At 38.5% G+C, this 19,801-nt stretch overlaps 1 protein-coding gene across 2 annotated transcripts in view; it reads left to right on the top strand.

Moving 5' to 3' along the window:
• necab2 (N-terminal EF-hand calcium binding protein 2) overlaps positions 1 to 19,801 on the top strand; it is an 87,126-nt gene that overhangs the window by 33,922 nt on the left and 33,403 nt on the right. For both annotated transcript variants that reach the window (XM_055032173.1, XM_055032166.1), the window contains exons 6-7: positions 12,292 to 12,428; positions 12,690 to 12,814. In XM_055032173.1, coding sequence (XP_054888148.1) covers positions 12,292 to 12,428; positions 12,690 to 12,814 — 262 coding nt within the window. The remainder of the gene's footprint in view (positions 1 to 12,291; positions 12,429 to 12,689; positions 12,815 to 19,801) is intronic.

The following is a 19,801-nucleotide window of genomic DNA, read 5'->3' as shown; positions in this document are numbered from 1 at the left end:
GGGTGGGTTGAAAATAAAAACGGACCTGTGGACCATTCTGCCAAAATTTATGTGACAACAGTGTTGGCAAGGTTACACTGTTAAAAAAATAAAGCAAAACAAAAAAAACCCTGACAAGTCTTTGTAGTGAAAAATGGGATGAATAAATCATGGCATAGCAATAAAGTGCAGTGCCTTTAAAGTCCTCTAAACCATTAATTAACACAGAAAAGGAATAAATCAAAAAAGAAAAGAGCTGAGATCGCCAGCTGTTATGGATAGAGTTGGGCCCAATGCCGCCATCCAGAGGGATATTGATGTTGTATGGATCAAAATCAGTCATCAAGCTCCCATTCTTCCTGCAGAATGTGAAACCAGCTCACAAATAACTCATGCACATCTGATATTTCCATTTAGGTAATATTGGGTTAATTCATTTAACTGTCTGATGTTTTTCAACTGTCTTGATATTTTATGTATAATCCATTCATAAAGCAATTAAACTAAAACACCTTATTACATCAAACAGCACATCAGCACTAACAAAGATCCAATGCACAATGAGGAAAAGGTTTGAAATGGCACTATCATATAGTCAACAGCTGGAAGCTGCTTGTTTTAAATGTTCTTTTTTGCAGATCTGTTGGCTGCTAACATGACTTGTATATATATTTTTTTATTATTCACAGAATCAAAGTTTTCTGAGATCCAGTGATTTTAATGTCATCTGGCCACTGGCTGCAAATCCACTTGATTCAAATCGTGCTTCACAGCTAAGTCTGGCCTTTCTCCCATTGACTTTGATTCCTCCAGCAGAGTTTCGATCGGACCAGTCAGCAAACAGAAGAAGTAGTTGCGGTGTTGATTTTTTGTGCTGTTTTAGAACTGTAGTCTGGAAGTGAATGAAGCCGTTCAGTCCATGTTGGAATATTTCATTTGGAAGTGATTTTAATTATCAGCCGCCTTGTTCAGATCGACATTTCTCTCTTTGCAGTGGAAGACGATTGTTTACGGCGCAGGCAGATTCTGGCCAGCTTCATAGCGTCAAACTGGATCATTTTATACATCGTAGATAAATGTTACCAGTTGGGTAAAATTTAAAACCTCAGCAGAGTCCAGACAAACAGGATGCAATCATTTCTCAATTGCCGTGAAGCCAGACCCTCTGTGCAAAGCAAAGTGTGGGACAAGGGGCTGTTTTTACCAGACTAGTGTTGGTTGTCTGTGTTTTATTATTAAGCTCTTCGTGCTTGTGTCTGTCGGAAAGATTTATGAACAAAATAATTTAATTTTCCAGCAGGATTGGGCACCTGCTCACAATGCCAAAGGCATCACTGACCACTGGTTTGACCAGTTGTCCAAACGTCCACCAGCTGTTTCAGTAATTTGAGTTACAGTAGGCCAGGCTTCACTCCCCGTATCAGTCAGTGAGCCTGGGCCTCCTGTGACCCTGACCCCAGTTCACCACTGCTCTTTCTTCATCAGACTCGCTTAGATTTTTTTTTAAATTTTTTAATTTTTTTGTGCTCCTGACACATTAAGTTTAAGGACAGGATGTCTGCCTTCAGGAGAAAAAGATGGCGATCGAACAGAAGAAATTTGTAGTCAAAAAGTATTTTCGCCCATCTGGCGATTAATTATTCCCAGAATCCTTTTCTCAATGACTTACTCTGGCAAGCAGTGTGCCGTCCACAGGGATGGAGCGTTGTTGTTTCAAGTGTTTATCTTGTTCTGCATTGGTGAAACCTTTTACGGAACAATCAGGGTAAGAAGTGGATGCAGAAAAGTTTTAATTGGCTCTCCAGCCGCCATAGATAAGCAACGTCCTCTTCCTCCCCTGAGCTGTGTGTGTTTTTAGACAGTGAAAGGTGAAGCAGCTAACAAAAAGGAAAGAGGCAGAATTCATTAAGTCTCCTGTCCTGTCTTGTCCCTTATAAATGCTGCTTTTAATGAGCTTCTCTCTTTAACACTTTATTTTTTTTATGCCTGTGTTGAGCGAGCTTTCTCACAGGGTGACAACTCATTTTCTCTGCAAATAAAATCCCCCTTAAACTATCCTTTAAAAATAGACTTACGGCTCTTTGACCCTTTTCTCTGACTTCTCCTACCTTTCCTCTCGTCCCTCTTTTATCTGTGTGCCATTGTGTTTTTTTGACCACAAATCATGGCAGGCTCCTCCACATCATCCTCCATTTTCTTCCCAAAGATTAAACTGAAGAGGATCGCGGATGTGCAGGGGGTATTTCGGTCTGTACACAATAGCGTCTGTAAGGAATGAGCTGTGGAAGATTGATGGAGGAGATCAGGGAGATGAAAGAGGGCAGCAGGAGAGAAAGGAGTCTCAGAGAAGAAGAGAAGATGGGCGCTCGGGGTATGACAAGAGTAGGAGAAATCCTTAAATAATTTAGTCTATTGGGCTCTCTGCTCCTAACAAACACAATGAGCTGTTTTTACATTCTTTCTTGCTCTGGTGTTAATACTTTTGTAAATTGTTTATTTTTGTACAAATTTACTAAAGCACACTTTGTGCAGCCATTTTTTTTTTGTTTCTGTATTATGAATCCTATTTTTATGCATATCTACGTGCTTTCCATTTGACCCATATGCACAGAAGTTCTGCATTGATAGATAAAAATTAAGGATCATTCTATTCTTCTGTTCTGAAAAGGCCTGGTTTGCATTTGATGCAATTTGTATGTCACATTTGCTTCACAGTCATCAGTTATTTGTATGATTTTATAAATTTGTTTTGAATATTGTCTCAGGAGCATTCATGCTGATTAAACATAAACAAACCTGGTCACATATGAACCACCTTGCATTTCTTTGAGAATTTATTTGGTGGGCCAAAACACAATATACATGGTTTTAACATTTGTTACAAAATACGCTCTAAAAAGTAAAGGGTAATCACCTTATGCAGCTATTTTACCTGAAAGTATTTTCCTACTGATTTTGCTCATTTCAAAACTGAGTTTCTTGCCCAATTTTCTTTACAAAGCAGCTCAAACTCAGTTTTTCTCACCGTGATTGGTCAATTATGTTGGCTATGTGATTTTTTGTAAATATCACACCTTTTTTCTTAAACTGGGTTTGATGGATGTGAAAATCATCCAAATTAATTAATGGACTCCTGAAACTGCTGTACATCTGACTGGAGAACTGAAAGCTATGAAGCACAGAGTGCAGAGCACACAGACTGATCCTTTGACCCATTTTATTGCAATAATCATTGCTATTGACAATACTGGTATATTCTCTTGAGTGTTACTTTTATTTTGACACTAGAACCATTAAGATAAACGTTGTAGTTCCTGAACTGCCGGTACACTAAAATCATTTTAGATGTGATTTTCAGCAGATCTTTCAAAACGATACCTAAAGTTTAAGGGATTAATAAAATCTGTAAAATTAATGTTTTTGCTTTTTACTTCAACACCAGGAAAATTTATGAATGATAGCAGTCACATAAAAAATTCAGCCACATGTGGTATGTGTGATTAATGTTGACCTGAGAGATATAAACCTGATTCTAACTAAAAACTTGATACCTTTTCAGTTGACTAAATCTTTATAATGATAAAGTTATTTCTTGTTGTAGCAGTGAATGTTTTTTTGTTGTTTGAGTTGAGATAGAGCCTGCTTATAATGTTAATAATCTTCTTTGTTTATAATAATACTGTTGGATAAAAAAGTAAGAATTAGAAAATCAGGGGACATATCATGGCTTAAGTCATTAAAAAAAAGTAGAAGTGAGAACCAAAGTGTAGAGTCTGTGTCTGGATGGAGTGATGGGAATAGAGGGATAACTAAATAAGAAAATAGAAGAGGTTGGAGGAGGAATGATGGTCAGAAATGACAACGAAGAGGTGAAGGACATCACTGAGGGTCGACATCTTTCTCACGGCTGCCATCATGTCTTGGTTGCTTTGTCATTGAGGCCAATTACATGGTTTCATTTCATCACTCGGCCCACAAGCATTACATCACTTCATTCGACAGCTGCACACCACTTCACATTTCATGGGAACGTCTTTCTTCTTGGCTAATGCGGATGGAAACCAAGCTGCCAGCAGCGATCACACCTGGGAAGTTATCACTTGTTTCTCAAATTGAATTTACACCCTGAGTTCTCCGAGTGTCAGCAACACCCCTGACACTGATTGTGTAGTAAATAAGAGAAAGAACCACTAAAGAGTGGAGCTTCAAGAGCCGTTTTGTCTATAAAGTGAAAAAATGATTTGTGAGTGGTTGTTCTGAAGAGAATCTGGAAAGCCGAGGTTTTAAAGTGAGTATTTTCCTGCTAGTAAGGCTCTTGTTAAGTGTTTGAAATGACCACTGTTTAATTTATCATTGGTTATAATTTTGTATGTTTTTTTAATGCATGTCATCAGACCGTGAACTGCAGCTTTAGCCACCAATAACACCAGTGGTGAAGTTCAGAGCTTCATTCAGCTTATTATACTACAAACATTTATTCTCAATTCCCATCTGAATTTATATTTAAAGCAAGTTAAAAGTTATGTTTATTTCCTTATGTACTTCTGTATTGAGAGTACACATAAGAAAATTATTAATTTTATAAGTTAAACTTTTAAAATTGTCTGGATGCATCAGGCTGATTTTTGACAGATAAGACACTGGTCCAGTTGGTTTCCGATCACTACAGTGAACTGGAATTTCTCCAGTCAAAGTGCTGCTGTTCTGCTCAAACTGGAATCAAACTGACAAATCCTGCATGCAGGTGACAGACTGGCTGACTGGGATGTGAATTGCCTTTGTAGGATCCTGCACTGGCAGGAGTGTGTATTGTGTTGACTGATGAGGTAACACCCAGAGCATGAATAATGCAGAGGCCTAGAGGAGTGAGAAAGCATGCACAGGAGAAAGATGGAGAAATGGTGGGATGCATGGATAATTGGGTGAAGGGAGAACACAGAGAGAGTGAAATCCACTTTGGGGATTTAGGGCGGGAGTTCAGGGAATGAAAGAGTAAAACACACAAGCTCGACGTGTCTCTCGCCATTCCTTCATCACATTTATTCTTCATCATATTCCTTCAGCCTTCGTGCTCTTCACCCTTCCTATCGTTCCTGTCGCTCTCGCAGTGGAACCACAAAAGCTGGCGAGCTTTCTGAAGCACCGGCGAGTTTCTGAAGCTTGTTTTTGTGCCCGCCTTCTGTTTAGAAACAAACTCAGGCTCGCTTCTTAAAGCTTACCACCTCCACACTTCCACTGTCACTTCCACCGGTTAAATCCCTCTAATTAACCAAATGTTTATACAGTTTGTGTCTTTTTACAGCTTCTGTCAGCCCTGACTAAATGTATTTATCGATCTGATCTTACACAGTTTTCTAATTAGACTTAGTTTGAGCCTTGACCTTCCTTGAGATGTTTTTGAGACTATGACTGATGGAGGAAAAATATGTTGGCATCAAAAAGTGTTTACCAGCTCGATCCTGATGTTGGCATGCCAATCAGACAGAATTCAGTGATGAAGATGAGGCTTAAAGTAAGCAAACATTTTCTTCACAGCTCTCCCATTTCTTATTGACCATGGCTTGTCATGAAAATACTGATGAAAAGAAAAACTACTAATGATTTATCAGTAGAATGTGAATCTACTGCTATTAGTGCCCTAATAGCAACAGCGTTAGTTAGTTTTAAAGATCATAATTCTATCTATAGGCATTACAAATGCTCAAGAAGATCAGTTTAAAAAAAAATCTCAAGTAACCCAAAAGAGACATGTCACACTTTCATAAAGAATGAAAATTAATCTTATGCTACTTGTCCTTTTTTGTGTTGCAGTATAGTCCGTAGAGTTTTTCTCAGTCACTTTGGTGCATTTCTCGAATCATCCTCGGCATTTGCTTAACACTAAAAGCATTTCTCAAAACACCTTTTTACAAACAGCATAACAATATGGATTACCTACAAAAAGCCATATTTGCACCCCAACATTCATGCAAAATACCAAGAGCTAATAGATTCCAATTATCCTGAATGTTTGGACCAAATGTCATTCTAATGTGTGTCCTCAAACTTTCTTTGAGGACACATTTTGAGAGGAAAGACATTTAGCTTCCCGACAAGGCTCCAACACACACACTCGATTTCTCATCCACATATAGTGGTTCCACTCTGTGTTTTGTGCTTTTGTTGCAGCTGGTAAGATGCTAAAGTGAAAATTAAGAGTCTAATAAAGGAGAAACTGGAACTGGTAGAGTTGGTTCCCTTTTTTTGAGAGCAGTTTGCCTCAAAGCGATGAGACCATTGACAGTTTCTCATTGAATAATGAGACACATTTAAAAGGAATCAGTTTCCCCATGTAACAACTCTGCTGCTCAGATATAATTTGCATATGGCTAAAATGTTGTTGCCTAGAGACATATTGACTATTGTTGCTAGGATACCATTTTAATTGGTACATGCGTGAAGCTGTGGCAGGGTTGTAGGGATTTCAGAGATAGTGGGGCAGCCGGGAGGCGGAGGTTTCCCTGCACATCCATCCCCCTGTTGTCCCAGCAGAGAGAGAGCGAGAGAGAGAAAGACCTGCTGCAGTGAGACGAGTTTGGCTCAGCGGCAAGACTCCAGAGATAAAAACCGATACGTCTTAAGCCGTGAAACAAAACAAGAATGCAGCATTTCAAAGGAGACTCCTCAGCCTCACTGCAGCACAAACTTTTTTTTAGCTTCCATGGCAACAGAGAACAAACTGAGTGAATGGGTTTAATATGTCACAATAATGTCCCATCAGGAATTATCACGGAGGTCACCTTCATAGATTTTCTTTTCTTTTTGCCTTCTGAACCTGTTCCAAGATCAGTGATGTGTTAACACAATAAACTGCTGAAAACCTTCAGGATAGAAATTACAGGCTGGGGATTTCTCTCATCTTGCTATGTGGGATTGTCCTTGTGAAAAAACAAAGCACTTCCTACGTGGCGTGACCCACTTTGGCATTTTGGACACCATGGTTGTAAGAAGCTACTTGAGCAGTGCAACAACAAGGCAAAGAATAGGGTCAGCAGATCCGGTGGTGACACTGTAGGTGACACATTTATTACTTTTGTTTGAAATACAAAGCCTTAAAAGAACAAATTGTAAAGTACAGAAAATAAAGCTTTTGGTCTTGGAAAATGTTGCTCACTAATCCACAGCTAAATGCTTGCTATTAATGCTGCAGCACATACAAACTGATGCCCTTTCTGCTCTTGTTTGGGGTTTTCAGATTTGGCAGCATGTGATGAGAATGGCTTGCAGGGTCACCAGGGTACAATCCTCTTTCCTATTGCCCATTTTTGTGGTTGCTGTTAAGCAGATGGCTTTTTTTTTAAATATCTGCGTGTAGACATAGATGAATTAAGAGCTATTTATTTATGTTGCTGTTTTATGAACTCAGATAGGAAATGCTTCACAGCTTGAACATTTATATTGGACCAGAAACCACGATGAACAAATTAATCTTGACTTTCTGTTGCAAAGAGGGGCTCCTAATCTGGCTATTCATATTTCCATAAATATTAAAACTGACGACTGAAGAGTGTGTCTCAATGGGTTTGAATATAATATTGTATATCAAGTCTACTGATTTTATTGATAGAGAGCTATTTCTTTATTTTAACTATCTGACTAAATCAATATTTTTGCAGTTTGGACTCTGTCTCCCTCAGTTTGGACTCTGTCTCCCTCAGTCTTCTCGCTTTGTGACTTTGCTTTAGAGACGTTTCTGCTCTGGGACTTGTATCCAAATGGCTGTGATTCTCGTGGGTTTTTCTACAGTTTCAATCTATCTTTTTGAAAGAATGTTAATCTAATAGTTTGTCATATGTCAAAAAGACAGATTCTTGCTGTTGCACTTGGAAGGCTGAAGAAGGTAATGTTATAACATGGCTGGGTTCAAGCGCAGAGCTGCAGTTTACCTCAGTGTGAATCTTACTGATCGAGCTCCTTCACTCCAAGATCAAGGTTATGTGAGACTCACTGTAGATCAGTGCAACACTTTCATCATTACTTTAATACGTCTTTTCAGAAGGATGGTCAGTTTGGAGTGCCTTACTCAAAAATTGGGAATACAGTCATTCCCTTAGATTTCCAGCCTTTTGGACTGTAGTTGGTGTTTCACACTAAATTCTCTGTAAATAGATTCATTAATGAATAGAGCCAAACACTAATTTTGCTGATTAGGTTGTATTAAGTAAACTAAATGGAGGCAATTTATGAATTGATGGGAATGAGTTCTGTGCAAGAATGAGAGATTAGCATGTTTTCCAGCAGAGGATAGAAAGCATGCTCTCAATTCTGCTTCTCAGAGACCACTGCCCTGCCTATTTTAGTTGTGTCTCTGCTCTGCAACACCAGATTCATAGGACATCTTCTGCTGCCACCAAGTGCTGCAGAAACCTGTCAATCACCCACTTATTCAAGTCAGGTGTGTGACAGAAGGGAAACACCTAAACAGGGCAGCAGGGCAGTGGTACCTGAGGACTGGAGCTGAGAATCATGGCTCTGGCCAGACCTTGATAAGCTGAATACTAATATCTGACAATCATATACATTTAATAAACAGAAAAATACGTTGGACGACATATTTTAGTCTCTTCTAAAATTTTCTGTGACAATGCTGAGCATTTTACGACATGCACAGACAATGTGCATGTTTATACAAATAACTTGTTTTCTTTACTGGCATCATATCAAATATCCTGCTTGACTGATTCTTCTGTTCTGGTATCTCAGCTAGGATATGCATGCATGTTTGTTTTCTTAAATTCATTGCACTGATTATTGTGTAAGTTGAACTGGAAGGCCCACGTTGTTTTCTCTCTGTCGAGCTTTTTCTTTACCCATCTGGGACAACAAAGATGAAATGAGTTCCCCCGACCAGACCAACCCTTCTAAAGTTGCTGATTACAGCTGTCTGAAATCTACTGTAAGCAGCCTTTTCCATCTTGTCACCAAAGACTGCTTGTGTGTGGGTGCATTAAGAGGAGGCTAATGCACATGCGATAATGGATATAAATGTAGGAATTTGTGGTCAGCCCTGGAAGATGAAAATTTATTCACATATTTTCCTCTGAAACACAAATTAGTTGCGGAGACGGACACAAATATTCAAATATTCACACTGCACTTCATTTTTTGTTCAGGCACCTGGCAGGGACAGACTTTGCTCTTTCTTTCAGGTCAGTGGTCTGTTTGAATTATAGATTGTAGGTTTTCTATCTCCTGAGATTTGTAGCCAAGCCCTCTGGGAAACTTGGCAGAGCAAAAACCCACATAAAAGATCTACTGTACATGTGACACAAAAAAAGGAACGATGCTGCAATTTTGTTTTCTGTGTGAACTGTTGAGCATTAAGGATATCTTAAATAACATTTTTTGGTTATTCTTGAGGATGTGCTGGTCTGATTACAATGCTTGAAGAGAAAAAATTCTAGGAGGCTCAAAAGCTTCAGTCTTAATTTTAGTCGCCCTGCAGGTGCCAGTACGCGCTGAAATACAGAGCAAACTGACATAATATGGTTTTGGTTTATACTAATTACCTGACATTATTTCATCCTTCCAAATTTCTGTCATGTACCCCGAAAGCTTGAGGCCACAAATGGTAAAATGACAGAATGTCATGTGCCAGGAGCTAAATAGGGCCCTTGCAGGTAATTTCCTTCCCAGCGGATAATCCAGCAGAGCCCCGAAAGCTTTGTCTTCCATTGTTTGGACATAATCTTCAATTATTCTCCTAATTCATCTGGACCATTGTTGTTGGGGTCTGCCTGACTGAAGCCAAGTTATCTGTATTGGCCTATCTCTGATGCATCAGCAAATGTTGAACAATCCGTTGGCTTTTGGAAAACAAAATCTCTTGGTATTCTGATAGGACTGCAGACACATGAATGAACTTATAACCAGGTGATGCTGATGAGCTTGTGTGTTTGCATAAGTCTGCGAGTGCGTCCATACCCTGTTGGCTGTTATAATGAAAGTCACTATGGCGTGTGTGATTTGGCCTCTCGTGGGAGAGATTGCCTTTGATTAGCGTGCAGGAGAGAATGGCTGACTGAACAGGAACCTTAATTGTCTTCCTGAATCACTGCACTGTAACTTCTGACAGAAAGGCTGACATGACCGACTAACTCCTCTCTTCAGAGGACACATGTAGTCAATTATGGCCAGGTGTTTGGGTTTGTTAAAACAATTCACATCAGATTTGTTTCTAAATAAGATCTTGAAGAGCGACTGCTCCAAGTGCTACTTGGAAAAGATCAGATAAGACTTGAGTGCCAAGACGTTGCCTACCAGTGTGGCCTCCGTCTGTTACCAGCAATCGTCTTTGAGCTACTAAAAAGTAAGAGTTTAACCATTTGAGTCATGTGCATCGGAGAAGAGAGAGACACATCTAAAAGTTGCAGGATCGTAACTCTTGAGGACTTGGGCGCCCCCAAACTAAGCTGAATCAGAGCCATCAATCACAGAGCCACTCACCTGAAGCATGCTGGTCGTCTGGAATGGTAAAGGAGAGGAAGATGTGGATCTTTAAGACTCTATAAAGATTCATTTGTCACGTGGAAGGTTGACAGTTCAGCATTACACCTTTTGCTGAAAGTTTCCTGAAAAAAAATCCACAATTTCTTGGTTTCATTAGGAATAAAGTTGAAATGTACCAATTAGTTGCAGGAGAAAGGAGCATGACTATATCAGCTACTTCTTGAATGACTTGTTAATTTATTTAAATAGCTATTTGGACTAATTGATGTAGTCAATGACCAAAGAACCTTCTTACTACTTTTTTTTGTCCATTTTTGTTCTTTTTTCTGTTTCATAATACATAAGAAATTGGTAATGCTTCTGCCCTATTGATTGATAACTCATTTAAATTTTATACAAGTCTACATTAGTTATATATCTGACAAGAGTCATTATATAATTGTCTCCTCTATTTTTGCTCTCAGAAACTAATGAGCTGCTTAACATCCAAATAGTTTTACCATGTGAAACACCAAGTCGGGGATAAATGGATGGAGTTTCAGATTTTCTTATTTTGCCCATTTTACAATTTAAAACTATTGATCAGAGATGGGCAGCTCCATTCCTCAAGCGCCGATGCCCTGGAACTTTTCCATTTGTCCTTTATCAAACATACCCAAATCATTTTTGCTGACTAATCACAAGATGCAGTCAGGTTCTCCAGAGTCCTGCTAATCATGTGCTTATTTGATTCAGGTGTGTCTAAAGTTTGCAAGACACCTCTGTGCCATAGATGATGCCTGCAGTTCACTGTATTGTAGTTATGGCTTGTAAGAAGTCCTCCGCTTGCTAGCTGTGTCTCATCATCAGTGGACGCTGACTATGCAGAGGAGTGATTTTAATATAGCAAGCAGCCATATCTGTAAATAATTAACATGTTGCAGACATAAGGTCATTGGAGTTGAAGTAAGAACTCCAGTTTTATCTGAAGTGCTTCACGTGTTCCTGTTCTGAACAATTCACTTTACACGGCTCTCAAAATGTGTGAGTCATTTATAATTTAATACTTATTAAATTAGGTCAATTCAACCTGGTCTCTCAATATTAGACATTAAATAGTAACGCAACAATTTCTGTTTATAGGGACATTGATCCCCTTTAAGCTCTACCAAAAAGGAATCTAAAACATTTTCTAAAAACTGTAATGTAAGTTAATGTAGATTTTGTAATTCATATCATTTTCTTCAACTATTTGTTGTAGATATTGGTGGCAGTGGGCAATAAGTTTTTCCTGCAGCAGTCTGTGTTACAGCTGTTCTGAAGAAGCATTCAACTTAAGAGACTGTTGTCTTCATGAAGAGAATGCTCAGGGTTATCCATAACTTTCTTAATTTGTTACCTGATAATTTTAATACGTTTCTCAGTTTATTACATAGGGCTTACAAACATGGCTGTGTTATTCTAATAATAACATATGCAATCAAGGGCTTTCTCACAGTTTTTCTCACTTAACAAGCTGCCATAATCGTTCATATATCATGAGTCTGCAGGCTCAAATGGGGAAGAACAATAAATGGTAATGGAGCTTAATATAAAGTTGAAAGAGAAATAAAAGTCAGTACATTTATACTTTAAACCGGAGGATTTTTACTTACTAAAACGTAGTGCCCTTAAATTCTCCACTGTCAAGACAAATAGCAGTGGTACAAAATGACTCGAGGAAATTCTGCACTCTCTCTGTAATCTCACCTAAAGGAGTTCAAACCACTGGATTCCTCTGAATGCTTCTCGATTACTTACTTTTAGCTTCAAAATTTAACATACATCTTCTGCTTTTCGTCTCAGGTATATGAGAGGGGAACCAATGTGGAGCAATTTGTGACTCGCTTCCTCCTGAAGGAATCAGCCAATCAGATCCAGTCTCTCCTGAGCTCTGTGGAAAGTGCGGTGGATGCGATTGACGAGCAGCACGGCCAATCTGGGTGAGCCAGTGAGCTTGTGACCGTCTGTTTGTCCATGGGTGTGTACACATGTCACAGCCTAATATGTAAAACTCTGGTTCTCAGTGGTTTTAATGGAGACTGGGCCTTGTTTCAGTGTCATTTCTGCTTTGGATAAAACATCTGTCGCTCTTCTCTACACAGTTTTCATCTTTTCTGTGTCTGTACTTCCTCAGTCGGATCAGACGGTTTCATTCGCCTTCATTCATTTGAATTTTGTCTCACCTCATCTCTATATTTCAGTCATCAACCTGCCAAAGTGAGCCCACGGATGCCAGAGAAGCGCTATCAGAACACTGTCCCTGATTATCCCCCCAACAACAGAGTGAGCGCCAGAGAGGCCGTCAGGACCATCAACACAGCTTCAGGTGATGAACACGAACAGTTTCTCCTGGACAGCTGCCGTCATCTGCTTGAGTGAGATTGCGTCACTCTGGATGGGCACAAATCAAACTCTTCACTGCCTCTCAGCAGTTTTTATTCAACCATGCTCATCCATACATGATTTGGTCCTCAAAATGCTTCAATCAGCTATACCTGCACATATATGCGGGGGCTTCCTTTTAGTGGAAAAGGGCTGTGTAGGGGATTCTTTAAGAGGTGAAGGATGTGGGTTTATATAATGAGTTAGAAAAAGAGAAGAAAGGTGCCTTACAGGGGAAGCAGAGGGAAAACCTGGTGAGCTTGTCAAATTATCTTGTTCAGTGTAGGCAACATATACGCCCCACGTTTAATGGTAATTCTGATAAAGAAGAAGGCTTGTATTAAATTAATCTGTTATTTCTGCTGCATATTTTCCACTGAAAAGAACATTTATTTATATATTCCCTTCCACAGATAAAAATGACTAATTCCTTCACAAAAACAGACCATAAAAAATAAAATGGAAAAAAAAACCCATCAAAAATAAATTTGTAGAAAGAGTTGAAGAAAAGACATATTAGAGGAAGGATCTCTTCAGCTTCCTTTTACGGAAATCAAGACTCACGGTGACATGAAAACAAAATAAGGATTATATTGCTTTAACGTCTCTGCAATATAGGAACGATTGAAAAGTTATTTTACATGTTAAGAAACATTTCTGAAATGCACATTTAAACAGGAGTGATTGGAGCTCTTAATATTCAAGTTTTTCTGCAGAGATCAAGACAAATTCAAGTCGCTCACCCTTTGGTCCTAGACCAGCTTGTTGTTGACACTGGTGCATGTGCTCACCTTGAATCTTTGCGCCCTTTCGAGCACATTACTCGTTAGGGGAAATGACACTTCAAAGGTCATGGAAATATGGTGACACTTAATCACCAAACAAGCTTGACAGGAGACAAGTGGAAGAAAATAACATCCAGTTGATTAGTGGATCACATGAGAAGGAAAACCCTCGAATGTCGATGAGAGAGATTTCAATTTTTTTTGCAGTTGTCATGAAGGTGAAAAGTGTCTCAGGGTCAGTATGTTGTTTTGGTGAACTGTTTATAGATGCAAAGCCTAAGAAATAATTCATCAAATGAAGCACCGTTTACTGTTGTACTTATGGTTTGTTAATCTGAGTGTAGTTTTTCTCTTCAGAAATGGAAATGCAGATGAATCAAGTCTGTGACAAAGTCTACCATTGCAGAATATTTCACCTCTAAATATATCCAGATCCTATTCTCGCAGCTCTGGGTCATTACCTTGATGTGCCATGGAGCTCCAAACACTAAGCTTCATTGCTTTTGGCTGAGTCAGAGCAAACAGTAAAAATGAGCACCCTGTTTTTTTAGAGCTAAAGTTTAAAGCTCTGATTTAATGAGTTCTGTTAAATCTTTTGTGACTCTTTTCCCACTGCGATCATGTGTCAGCAGTTTCCTTTCTTCCTTCCTTCACTTATTCCTTGTTTTCCTTCCTTCCTTCCTTGCAAAAAAGGGAATTGAAATTCAAAGTTTGCATACATTTGGTGCTGCTCCCATTTTGATATTAGTTGTGAATAAGCCAACTGAACAAGATTAATTTCTTTCTTCTTTGTCTTTCTTCCCTCCTGGTTGAGGCATAAACTGGAAGCAGCTGCTATTACTGCTCACTGTTTTCCTGGTGATTTGGAACATTTTCAAAAGTGTATTGTTAAGCCAACCAAACCAAAGTAAGGTGTGAATTTGTGTGGCATCCTCTGGTTGTGAAGTCATCAGTTTTATGTCTCACAATCCTCCAGTTAGTGAGGACCCTTGATTGATTGTAGGATTAATTCTCGCTCAGCTTCGTCCGTTTAGGGAGACAGCTGAGTCTTGGTAGAGTTTCAGCTCTGCTGTACACTTTATAATGTCACATGATGCATTAATCAGTAATGCATTGTTCAAAGATGTAATGTTTGTTTTGATGACTGTTTTCACAATTATGCTTTGCAGGCATGTAGACTCAATGTGCTAATCATGTGACTTCTGAAATATTTGGTTGAGCTGGATTATATTTAGGTAGTAATATTGAGGTTTTGGTTGTAACATCACAAAATACAAGAGTTTTAGATGCATGACTACTTTGTCAAGGCATTGCATAGTCCATGGTATTAGTATTGGGTCTGACCTGCAGTTTCATCCCAGTCGGATATTTCTGAAACCTGCCATAGAAACACATCCAGGAGAGATTTTTAAACCGTTCTCTGGATGATGACCTTCCCTAAATAGTCAAATATGGAGGTCAGGATATGATCTACACAGTTAATTGTAAATAATCAAATTAGAAGTTGATATCAGTTAGTCTTTGCAGCTTGTCTGTTTCTGTGATTGAGCTTAATTTATAGTAAAACTTCATTTTAAGAAAAGTCACTTTTTTGTGTACAAGTCCCTCCTCATAGAAATATTGCTCTCTCCAGTTTGAAACATAAAATTAGACATCTTAAAACAATCCGAGTCAGAGATGATAAACAACACTCGACAGTGACAAACTAATGGTTATTGCATCTCTTCTAATGTCATAGTCTTGCAAATGCAGTAAAGAAAACACAGCTAATCAAATATATTTATGTGGAAGGTATAAAAACAAACCAAGCGGCTGTCAAACCAATTTATTCAATAAAATATATTTATTTATTTTGTGTCCCCAAGACTCTCCTGATGAAAAAGCTTTTTTAATAACAGAAGAGAATCGCAGATAATGAAGAGAGGATGAAGGTTGAGCTGCGAACACCTTCTACATGTTTGCCTTTCTTCAACTCAGCTTTTCTTTAATGGAAAACTGAGTTTAATTCTCTATTTAAATCTCTACTATCATCTGACTGAAGGGCAAATTAAAAAGAGTTTCTGAAGCATTTTCAAAAACACTTTGACACTGAAGTGGAGCTTTTGTGTCAGAAATCTGTTCTCTCATTAAATTAGAGGCACCATGTGCTGATCATAAATACCTAATGAGGGTGTTATAACTTTTTACTAATGATGATGATCTAAATAATTTTTTATTCCTGCTTTCTGGCATTAAGGCTGCAGAAAATAAAGTTTTTGCCAGATGTACAGGTTTAATATTAACATCATGTGGGTGTTTTCCCTGTTTTTTGAGTATCATTAGTAACATAAATTAAATACATTTTAAACTTTCAGGTCAAACTTTGTGATTCTGGATATTCAACACTCACCTGTCAGAGGAGTTTGCTATAAAAAAAAGGCAGAAACCTGAAAATAAATCTCAATTCATACCATCTCATTTGCACTATCATTATAGCTGTGTGTCATTGAGGGGTTTTTTCATCCAAAAACAGCTGTGGATCCTTGTATTCTGATGGGTTTGGAGAACGTTTTCAGTACTGAACTTGTCTGCTGCCTTGAAATGCTGTTAGGTACAAAGATCGGACTGAAGAAACAATGAAGAAACAGTCAAAGACTTTAAAACAGACTTTGCTACTTATCAGGGGCCTTTTTAATAGATAATAAAGTCAATCTAATTGGAAGCAATTAGATAAGTGGTGGTATAAACTTGTGCATGGTTGCGTATGTAATATGGACCAATATAAGACTTACCGCTGGGCTCTTGGTCATAGTGCAGTTGTATTTATGCAAACAGGATTACAGCGAGGCTCTATGTTTTCACTCCATTTCACACTTTTGTTGCAAACAAATACTTTCTCCACAGTTATACACTGTGTTCAAATTATTATGCAAATTGGATTTAAATGTCATAAAGATTACATTTTTTTGCTGGGCTATTAAATTTATAGGTGGTATTGTGTGTCACGGCTCTTTGAATCATTATAATTAATTTGATAGAGCTGGTTGATTAGTTTGTCTGGTGGCTCAATTAAAGGAAAACTACTTAAGAAGGATGTTCCACATTATTAAGCAGGCCACAGGTTTCAAGCAATATGGGAAAGAGAAAGGATCTCTGCTAACGAAAACAATCAGATAGTGTAGTGCTGTATGGCAAGGTATGAAAACATTAGATATTTAACAAAAACTGAAGCTTTATGGTACTGTGAAGAGATTTGTGGCTGATTCAGAACAAAGATGGGTTTGTACAGATAAAGGCATAATAAAAAGGGGAGAAAGTCATGGTGCGGTCCCCATCCTCTTCTAACCTCAACCCTATTGAGAATCTTTGGAGTTTCCTCAAGCTGAAGATCTGAGGGTGGAATGCAGTTCATATCAAAACAGCAGCTCTGGGAAGGTTTTCTGACATCCTGCAAAGAAATTCAAGCAGAAACTTTCCACAAACTCACAAGTTCAATGGATGCAAGAATTATGCAGGTGATATCAATGATGGTCCTGTGTTATCATGTAACTCGGTCTGTTAAGATGTTTTTGATTGAAATAGTTTTTGATTTTAGGACATGTGACCACTTAATGCTGCACATTCAAAGAATGACTGCAGTTCTTTGTAATCCCTAAAATGTTTAGAAAATCTGCTGTGCATAATAATTTGGAACAGTGCAGTTTGAGTTTTATATTTTTGAAAAAAATACTGTTCTCATGCAAAATGTGATTCATACTGTACTAGTTCATGACTTGGACATTATACTGACCATCATTTGCATTGACCATTTAAGAAAATCTGAGAACATATCACTTGCAAAATAATTTGGCCCACAGTGTATTTTCACGTGCATTCCAAACATGTGGGCATCTGTGATTCACACATCCAGCACACTTTTCAGTCACAGGAAATTAATTTAAAATTTTCTGCACGATAAATGCCAGTCGGATAGAATGTGAACAAATTATGCTTTAAATTGAAGGGATTCCATCCTTATATGCAGTCACTGTTGCATCTCTGAGAGGCAATAATGGCTAATTTCTTCACAGGGTAACACATTACCTGCTATTCACCAGCAGAACGGCTGGACGACATCAGCAACGTTTGAAAGCTGAAGAGCTGCTTGATTGTGGCTCTTTTCTGTCTAAGCTCCAGCAATAAATTCAGGTTATTGCTCTCCTTTCATAACCTGATGAAGAGATTTGATGTCACTGAAACATGTTGCTAAGGGCTTCTGCTGTGAAGCATAATTCGTAAAATCGAGCTCTTAAATACTTTTAATATTAATAAATAATTTTCCAAAATGGAACCCATTTCCTGGTTTTCGAGATCACATTTAATGTATTCAGACTGAAAAACAAAAAGTGATCTTGGCTTTTTCTTCTCCTTCAACTCAACCTTCAGCTGTCTGTTTATGATGCTCTGTTTTAGTCCCCAACTCTTCTGAACGGCCAGGTTTGTGTTTGTCAGGAAATGTTAACTAATTGCTCTCAAATCCTGTGTCCCCATATACAGTGCTTCTATACTGCAGTGCACACAAATGATGCTGCCTTGAAGGACTCTTTTATTACCTCTTTTCAAGCTGCAGTAGCACATATTGCGCACATTTTCTATTTTATTATTTTTTTCCTTTCTTTTTCGGTCGTTTGTGAAGCATCCACTCTTCAGTTAAGTGAGATGGGGGGAGGGAGGCAGCGGGTAGGAGAGAAGCGGCATGAAAAACAGAACAAAGAAATGAGAATTATGTAAGAATATGCAAGATAAGAATATCCACTTTTAAGCTGAGGAGCCGTATTGTGTGCTATACCTCAAAGCTTCCCCATTCTGAGTGAAGCATTCACTGAACTTAAAAGTTTTACCTATGAATGTCCTGAGGTTTCTTTTTGAACTGCAGCTCTTAGTACACTCGGGTTTTGCATGTTTATGAATAAACAATGTTTCCTTTTACAGAAACATATTCATAGTCCTTACAGGTTACAGGTTTTGTCACATTACAGCGAATCATTCTTTAGTCTGTTGAGAAAGTGGAGTGAAGATTTGGCAATATTGCAAACCTACCAACATATTGTTATTAACTAAACCTGCACACTGGGCTGGGGAAGATGATAAATCTGGAGGAGCTGTAGAGATCAAGGGTCCATGTAGAGTTAATTTCACAACACAAATAGTCCATTATGTCAAGATAAAGAAAGCTATGCCATTTAAAGTTTGCAACAAACAAACCGAAGTAGAACTATTTTCTTAGCAGTAGTTCTATTTTGTTAGAAATAGTTCTTCTTCAGATGAGGCCAAAGTAGAGCATCTTAACCTACATGCAAAATCCCATCCATCCATTTTCTAACATCCTTGTCCCTAGCAGGGTCAGCAGGGCTGCTGGTGGCCATTTATTTCTCTAACTCTGCAAAATGACCACTGGGTTTTCATCTGCAGCTGTCTGTCGTGTAACAGACCGTGGTTTCAGCTGATGAGAGTTAGGGTACCCGGAGAGAGCCCACGCATGCACAGGGAGAACATGTAAACTCCATGCAGAAAGACCCCGGGCCGGGAATTGAACCCAGGACCTTCCCAACAGTGGTACCAACTGCACCACTGTGCCATTAGAAGATGAAAAATAATGCTGCGTAACATGGTAGCATCAGTATCTTGGGTATGATTTTCTTCTACTGGGCCTTAGAAGCCAATTAGAGTTGACGGGAGGATGAATCCAGCTAAATTTAAGTTGATTCTGGAAGGATCATTAGTTGTAGACTAAAAAATGTAGGACAGCAATCCTAAATCCTGCAACACCTGCTGTTGAATTGTTTGCATCAAAGCATATGCCTGCTTTTGAATGGCTGAACGAGCTGATCTGAAACCAATATACTGTCTGCAACAGGACATAGAAGTAGATTCTCACTAAGATCATCTGTTCAGCTTAAATGAGTTTAAGTGCTTCAGCATCCAAAAACCTTCAATGGAAAATAGGACAACAAAATCTGGTTGTTAAGGGCTGCAGAATGAAATTAATAGAACCACTTATGCGAAGGACTGAGCACTTGTGGCATAAAGCACAGGGAGTCTAGTCTAACATAGGATTTAATAAAATTAGTAAAAGTAACTGCTTTTGTTTGTTAAACTATCTGCAGGTTCTTTCGGGTTTCTTTCTG

This window comes from Poeciliopsis prolifica, unplaced genomic scaffold (genome assembly GCF_027474105.1).
Source record: "Poeciliopsis prolifica strain line A6 unplaced genomic scaffold, Auburn_PproV2 SCAFFOLD001, whole genome shotgun sequence".
Classification (NCBI taxonomy): domain Eukaryota; kingdom Metazoa; phylum Chordata; class Actinopteri; order Cyprinodontiformes; family Poeciliidae; genus Poeciliopsis; species Poeciliopsis prolifica.
The sequence above is the reverse complement of the archived record's forward strand: the minus strand, read 5'-3'. Positions and strand labels throughout refer to the sequence as shown.